The sequence below is a fragment of the Eschrichtius robustus genome, chromosome 16 (genome assembly GCF_028021215.1).
Source record: "Eschrichtius robustus isolate mEscRob2 chromosome 16, mEscRob2.pri, whole genome shotgun sequence".
Taxonomy (NCBI): domain Eukaryota; kingdom Metazoa; phylum Chordata; class Mammalia; order Artiodactyla; family Eschrichtiidae; genus Eschrichtius; species Eschrichtius robustus.
In genome coordinates, this window is record NC_090839.1 from 436,177 (window position 1) to 444,202 (window position 8,026).

An 8,026-nucleotide genomic window follows, 5' to 3' on the forward strand; every position below is an offset into this window, starting at 1 on the left:
CTCTCAGGAAGCCCAGAGCCCGTGTCCCTAGAAGGGCGGGCCAAGCTCCTCCCTCTCCCGTGGCCGTGCCCCACACACGCCTGCCAGGCCTCTCCCGTCTCCTTGGCTTCAGCACGAGCATCATCTTCTCTACAGGACCACCCTGTTGATGGACAGGTGTCTCTCTGCTTTCTTCCTCCTAGAGCCCCTGCCCTCCAGCTAAACCTTGCGATGCACTTGGCACTTCCCGACGTTGTTTCCTGCCTCCCCCAATAGAGGGGCGGCCCTAGGAAAGCAGGAGTTTCCCCCTCTTTGTTCACTGCTCTTTTCCTAGACGAACACTTGCAGAGCAGACAAATGACTCTGGGCCCAGGGCTGGGATATTTCGGAGCTGGCTGAGCAGGAGCCCCTGTGGGACCCCAGTCTGGCTGCCCCAGGCCTCTCCCACCGGCCCTGAGCCCAGGGTCTCCCTCCTGGCCTAGCCCAAGGAGATCAGGAACCGTCAAGAACCCCCAAGCCATGACCTGCCCCTGGGGACGGCTCAGTGCCACTAGTGCTGAAGGAGAGAGAGGCAGCTGGGCGCCGGGTGGCAGGGCCAGGGGTCCGAATGGCTAGGTTTGAAACGGGCCCTCTCAGTTTTGCAGAGTTCTCTCTCTGCTTCCCTGGAATGCGCTCTGAATCACCTGTCTCTTCTCAGTGAGCTAAGCCTCCCAGCTACCTACTTAGAGTCAGCACTTACCGTTCAGGGCTATCTTCTGAGCCCTCAGTAGGAGAGCAAGAGAGGGGACGGGCCTGTGGCCAAAGCACACACAGAGGCACGCAGGGGCGCACGCATTCGCCCGCGCCTGCGCGTGTACGCGTGTCTGCGTAAGTGCGTGCGTCTGCCGCGTGCATCTGTGTGACGTGTGCACGTGTGTGTGTGTGTGAGACGACCATCAGGTTCAGGTGGAAGGTGGTTGCCACACCAGGTGAATCACACACAGCTGTGAAAGCCGCTCGACTGAGCTTGCCCGTGACTCGACGCTGTCTCTGGTCTCCGGGCCCACCAGCCACACTGGGCTGGGTCAGGGCGGCTGCACCCCCCTCCCTTCTCCCTCCTCCCTGCGCAGGGGTGGGGAGGGAGGCTCACCGTCAGGACCTGCTTTCCCCCCCCCCGCCCCGCCCAACAGCAAGCGGCTGCACAGAGCGCGCACACGCGCGCACACACACTCACACTCACACCGCGCAGACTCCCACGGGCTCCCATTGCGCAGGCCCCAGCCCCCAGCCCCCAGCCCCCAGCCCCCAGCCCCCGGAGACCAGGCAGAGGCCTCGCCCCTCCCCTGCGGCCCCCACCTCTCTCTCCACAGCCTGAAAGCCCTCACAGGCTGGTTGGAAACAGCCGATTCATTTCTGAAAATGGAACTCATCTCCCCAGGATGACACGCACACAATGCCCCACCCACATGCAGACAAAGCCCCCTGCTGCCCCGAGGGCCAGAGAGCAGAGGCTGAGGCGCCCCCCACCGCTGGGCCGGCGTGAAGGGCACCTGGGGGGTCACCACACCTGCAGGCCTGGTGCCCCCTCCTCAGCCCCCCCAACCCCTGCTGCCCCGGGGCCCCCATCCTCTCAGCTTCCACCCCCAGCCCCCTCAGACGTGACGGGCCGGGTGGGGAGCCAGCAGCCCCCAGGACAGACTCAGGAGAGCAGAGAGCAGGCTGAGAGGGGCTCGGAGCCCCAGACCCTGGCAGACACTGGTGGGGTGAGCAGGGACCCCAGACTCACGGTTTGCCTCAGAGGAAGCCAGGGCCATGCTGGGAAACCGCCGGGAAGGTTCTTGTAGCTCTGGCACTGCCTGCTCCTCCCGGGGCTTGAGGGGAGACCTGCCTAGAGCAGCCCGGCCCCGGGCAAGTCTGGGGTGGCATTTGGCATCCTGCTGAGCTGGGGCAAGAGCAGGAGGGGCAGGAGGGTGAAGAGCCCCTGTCACAGGCCCACGCTCGGGGGGCACCAGTCGGCCATGTGCTGGCTGGCAGGCAGACAGAGCCCCGGGCCCCCCCAAGACACTCAGGAAATAGGGACCCCCAGCACCCATCCCGCGGGACACCCACAACCAGGCCCAGAGAGGTGAGCCCTGCCCCACCCCCAGGACAGCCGCTGAGCGACAGGAGGCCTGGGCCACTCCCTACAGGCCCAGCACCAGGGCAGTGGTCAGCCGTTCAGCCCCCAGACCAGCCCGCACGCCGGCTCACACATAGGCCACACGGTCAAGGGGAACGGGCGGCCCATACACCAGGCCTGAGCCTCTCTCCGTCCTGTCTCTGGTGTCCAGGAGCTGTGACCTGACCCAGCACCCCTCCCCACGCACGAACCCCCCCAAATCACGAAAGTCAGCCCCAGATGCAGGGGCCTCTCCTCACGCTCACCCATCCCCTGGCCTCGGTGGGTCTCAGGCTGGGGCACCCACGACCAGTCCAGAACTTGCCCCACCCAGACCAGAGGGCAGCTCCCTCCCTCCCAGGCCCAGCTGGTCACCTTCTCTCTGCTTCTCAAAGAGAATCTCCTCGTCCAAAGCTGTGAAGCTCGTGTAGCCCACGTGGGACCGTGAGTATCCCGAGGAAAGTTCTAGCCCCAGTGCCCCCGTCCCCACCTCACACCAGAAACAAAAGCCTGTGTGGAGAGGCCGCTTGGAAGCACAGGGTTCTTGGGGGACCGGGGGACTAGGGGTCCCACCTGGGGGCAGCCCACTGGACGAAGGCTCGGCCCTGCTGGACAGCTGGAGCCCCTGGCCAAGGCTCGCAGCCCTCGGTCTCCCAGAGCCTGCAGCGCTCGCAGCCCAGGGCTCCGCGACAGCCGGGGGACCCCCTCCCCCCGCCCCCCCCCCCCCCCCCCCGCCGCCTCCTGGCACGTAGCAGCGCTGCCACGAGGCTGGAGGCTCTTCGGGAAGCCAGCTCCCTCCGAGGCTGCCAGCGAGCAGGTCCTAAAAGCCCCCCAGGTGGTTAAGGACGGACTGGGACGCTGGCAGGGGGCCCATCGGTGGGGGCCACACCTCCCCCCTCCACCCCTGAGGCCGCCTGAGCTGGCCACCACCACATGTCACCCAGGCCACCAACTTCTGGCCATGTGTCTCCAGACAGGTCAGTGAGGAAAAGTGCTGGTGGCCACACACAGAGGGTCTGCAGCTTGACTGGGAGGGCACCGCTCCAGGACTCCCGATTCGAAGGGGGCCAGGAATATGATGGGAGGTGCATTTTCGAAGGGACTGTCTTGACTTATGTAGCTTGTGCTTTGGGGTGTGGCCGGGACAGGGGCTGGGGTCGGGGTGGGGGGCAGATCCAAGCCCTCCCTTCCCAGAAGGGTGGTTGGCAGCTGCTCTCTGCAAGAGGAGGGGGCCTTGGGGGAGGAACCCAACCAGCCGAAAGTGCTGCCCAGGAGGAGGTGCCCACGCACTCTGCCAGGCTCTCTCTTGCCACTGGAAAGGGGTGGATGGACAGAGACGCCATGAATCCTTGACCCCGGCAAAGTGGCCACGGCTTCTGCCAGAGAACTTGAGGCAGCTACCATTCTAAGCTGACAGCCAGATCCCAGAGTTTCTGGTTGTTTCTTTCTCAGAATCCAGCCCAAGGAGGCCCCTGCCCAGATTCCCAGCTCAGAAGCACCTCCCACCTGCCCAGGGCACAAACCATTATCGGTCTTGCCTCACGATGGAGGCCACGGGGCCGGAGGGCCTGGACAGCCGAGGCTCCCCCTTGCCAGGCACAACGGGCGCCGGCCTCTCTTGGGACAACGGCACCAGACACAGCGTCGCGTTCCCTGAGCCGCTGCCGGCTCTCCACGAGCTCCTGTCAGTGGTGTACTCTGTCATCTGCGCCGTGGGGCTAACGGGCAACGCGGCCGTCATCTGTGTGATCCCCGAGCGCCCAAGATGAAGACGGTGACCCACGCGGTCATCCTGAACCTGGCCACCGCCGACGGACTCTTCACACTGGTGCTGCCCACCAACATCGCCGAGCACGTGCTGCAGCGCTGGCCCTTTGGGGAGCTGCTCTGCAAGCTGGTGCTGGCCATCGACCACTGCAACATCTTCTCCAGCGTCTGCTTCCTGGCCGCCGCGAGCATGGACCGCTACCTGGTGGTGCTGGCCACGGCGCAGTCCCGCCGCATGCCCCGGCACACTGTCCGCGGGGCTAAGATCGCCAGCCTGTGCATCTGGCTGGCTGTCACCGTCGCAGTGCTGCCCTTCTTCACCTTCGCCGGAGTCTACAGCCATGAGCTGCAGGTCACAAGCTGCGGGCTGAGCTTCCCACGGCCTGAGTGGGCCTGGTTCCAGGCGAGCCGCATCTACACGCTGGTGCTGGGCTTTGCGGTGCCCATGTGCACCCTCCGTGTTCTCTACGCGGACCTGCCGCGGAGGCTGCAGGCCCTGCGGCTCCACTCCAGAGCCAAGGCTCTGGGCAAGGCCAAGCGGAAGGTAAGTCTCCAGGTCCTGGCTGTGCTGGCCGTGGGCCTGCTCTGCTGGACGCCCTTCCACCTGGCCTGTCGTGGGCCTGACCACAGACCTGCCCCAGACGCCACTGGTCACCATCATCTCCTATGTCGTCACCAGCCTCAGCTACACCAGCTCCTGCCTCAACCCCTTCCTCTAGGCCTTTCTGGACCACAGCTTGTGGAAGAGCCTCCGCCCCACGTTCCGGTGCCCGGGGGCATGAGCACCCCTCCCTCGCGGCCCGCGCAACCGTAGAAAAGCTCTGTTCCTTTAGAGCAACACCCCACCTGTTCACATCCCATCACTATTTTCTCCAGACAGAAAGAGAAAGACCCACGAAGGCTGGCCACCGAGCCCGCAGAGGTGGCCATGGACCCACCCCTGTCTCTGCCTCCTAGACAGCCCTTGGGTGGCCAGCTGCAGGGATTCAGGTCCTGGCACAATAGACATCCTGGGGGGCACCTGGGGCAGCAAAGCCAGGTGTTGCTGTAAAAGCCGAAGGTGCACATCAAAGGAGGCCATGAAGCACACTCTCACAGCCCGAAACTCAGGTGACATTTCACCAGGAGGCCTGTGCCCGTGTCCCCTCCTGGCTCCCTCAGCAGGGCTCAGGCTCCCTTGAGCACCCCATGCCCCTTGTGCCCTTCACGCCAATGCCTGTGGCCCCCCCCCATGTCCTTCTTCCAGGACCTCTGGACCCCCACCGTCTAGAGGGGGCACCTGTCACTTAGACAGGCTAGCACCTGGACCCCTTCCTCCCTGAGGTGTGGCCTGCGGCCGAGACTCAGCCAGCAGGGGCTCCACACTGAGCCTGGGGGTGGGGTGGGAACACTTAGGGGCTGGCTGCTCAGAGACCATTTCTGCCACTGGTGGGGGGTCAGAGGACAAGTCCCTGAAGACCGCTTTGGTGGGCCTCGGCCAGGCTCCGCACTCTTGGCCCCATGGCTCCCAGCTGCTTCCAGGCCTGGAGCTCCAGCCTTGCCGTTCCGTAAGTCACCTGCCTGGCACCCAATAACCCTTCGAAGCTTATGGGGCCCCAGGTCGGTTTTAGTGCTGTGACACAGCTCTGGCCAGTCTGTCCAGCTGGCAAGCAGGACACACCTTTCGCCACGCGGTGAGGTGGCCCCCAGGCTGCATGGCCGCCTCCCCCCCACCCAGTCACGTGGAAGAGCTCGGGCCCACACCCCTCTCCCCTCCCCTCTCTCAGCCTGAAACAACTCAGAGGCTACCTGCGTCCTGTTATCTTTCTGACCACATGGTATTAGTAAGCCATTACTGTATAAAAAATTCCCCCCAAATTAGCAGCTCAGAACAACATTTACTAGTTCACAACTCTTGTGGGTCAGGAACCTTCCAGCAGCTCTCAGCTGGCTCCAGCTCAGGGTCTCTCATGACATTTCAGGCAGGACTTCAGCCGCGGCCCCAGTCACCCGAAGGTCGCACTGGGGCTGGAGGCGGTTCCCTCTCGTGGCCGCTGGCAGGAGGCCTCGGTTCCTGGCCCTGCGGGCCGTCCACAGGCTGCTTGGGCATCCTCCAGGGGTGGCAGCAAGCCCCCAGGGCAGCGTCCGAGAGAGAGCCAGGCGGAAACCTCCACACCTTTAAGGCCTGTCTGGGAAGCCATTCTGCTACTTTCTATTCCTTAGAAGTGAGTCCCCAAGTCCCACCCACACTCAGGGGCTGTGGCCACTTCTCAAAGCGCCACTAGCACCCAGCCTCTCCCACGAAGAACTAGCTGTTCCCGATCTGCCCTCTCACTGCGTTGCAGTCACACCTCTCCAAGCAGCAGCCGTGATTACCTCGTCAGCGCTCATCCTGCGCCCTGCGAGCTCCTTGAGAGGAGAAGCTGCGCTCCCACACCCCAGCTAAGACCCCAGCTGGGCCGAGGCGAGGCGCGAATGCGCGGGGCGTGAACGCAGAGCAGCAGGGGCGGGCGGAGCTGTGTCAGCCAGAAGCCCACGGGAACGCCGAGCCGAGCAAGGGTCTCCCGCCCCGTGCCCAGCAGAACATCTCCCTAGCACAGGAGGTGCCAACCAAGCCTCCTCAGCGGGCCCCACACTCTGTTCCCTGGGGTGGCCCCCCCCCCCACACCCAGCCCAGCAACGGGAGCCACCGTCTGGCACTGGGAACTCCGTGGTGGGGACCGAGGAGAAGCAGGCCCAGCCAGGCGGTCCACATCCGATGGGAGGGAGGGTCTTCACGCAGGGCCCGCGAGACACCAAGGCGGGTGGGGGGAGCCGTGGGCCAGCCAAGGTTGGGGGGAGAGGAGAGCCCTCACCGGGATCCCGCCCGGGGAAAATGCCGCCCCCTCCACCGTGACTCCGGAGACGGACTGGGGAGCGCGGAGGGAGTGTCCCCGTGCTCTGGGCTCCTTTCCCAGAGAGAACTGGCCCTCTCCTTCCGCTCCCCAAATCCCCTCGCCGTGGCCCGGACCCCGGCCCGGCACCACCCGGCGCGGCCCCTGGGCGCAGTCTCCCGCGGGCCACAGCGCCCCTGGTGGGCAAAGTCCAGAGCGCCAGGTGAGCCCGCAGCTTCCCCGGTCCAGCCGATCCGCTGACCCCTCGCCCACCCGGCCTTCCCCCACTAACCCGTGAGGAAGGTTCGGCGTCCCTTCTGCGCAGGCGGGGAAACCAAGCCTCAGGGAAGCCGGGAGACTTGACCGAGCCCAGCTGGTGGGGGTTGGGCGGGGGCGGGGATTGGGGCGAGGAGAGGGGCAGGGGGCGGAGGTGGGGATGCAGGCTGGAGGCCGGGTCGGGGCGGTGGGGCGTGGAGGCGGGGGCGGGGCTGGAGGCAGGGGGCAGGGTCGGAGGTGGGAACCGAGGTGAGGTCTGGGTGCAGGTGGGGAGGACGAGCCAGGCGTGGTCCTGCTTCCGAGGTCCCGCGGGCTGCCGGCCGGGCCCTCAGCCCTGCCTGGACGGGGACGAGCGCAGACGCCCGCTGTGGGGTCGGCCTGGTCGGCAGGAGCCCACCCTGAGCCGCCTCCTCCGCCAGGACCTCGTTGCCTCCTGAGCGCCCCCCATGCTAACTGCCACTGACTGTCTTGCGCAGGGCGTTCCCAAACGGCCAGAAGCGCAGCAGGACATCTGTGCCCTGGAAGGGCAGTGTCAGCAGCACCGAAGTGTCTGCCAGGGCCACATTAAAGATGTAAATGTTGGTAGCTGTCTTCATCTTGGTGTGTCTGCAGAGAGGACGGGGAGGAAGAAGGCTTCATTTGGCCACCTTGGCGGACCTGGCAGCAAAGGGCAAGGGGCCCTTCTTCTTGGCCATCACAGGGGGAACCCTAAACTTTCCCTTGATGCTAAATTTTTGTGTTAACAGCAATTTGCTTGTCATTAAAACTTATATAAACCCGGACATTGGCCCCTCTGCCTGTGCCCAAGCACTGCGACCGAGCTGGCCCTGGATGCCCCTGAGAAGCCCCTCTCTCTGACAGGGTTGTCTGCCCAACAGTCAGCCTCGGTAGAACCGGGCCCACGCAGGAGCCAGGAGGATATCAGAATCTCAGGGCTGCCAAAGGAAGCCGTTCTGTCCATCTGTCATCAAAGTCCCTTGGATCCGCCCGAGGAACGAGAAAGGAGCTAGAGTGG

At 65.0% G+C, this 8,026-nt stretch overlaps 1 protein-coding gene across 1 annotated transcript; it reads left to right on the forward strand.

Annotated features, from left to right (window-relative positions):
• Positions 1–3,660: 3,660 nt before the first annotated feature.
• Positions 3,661–4,665, forward strand: NPBWR2 (neuropeptides B and W receptor 2). Its single transcript, XM_068524939.1, is given in 3 exon segments — positions 3,661–3,865; positions 3,868–4,492; positions 4,494–4,665. Coding segments are annotated over 3 exon segments (1,002 nt in total).
• The last annotated feature ends 3,361 nt before the right edge of the window (positions 4,666–8,026 follow it).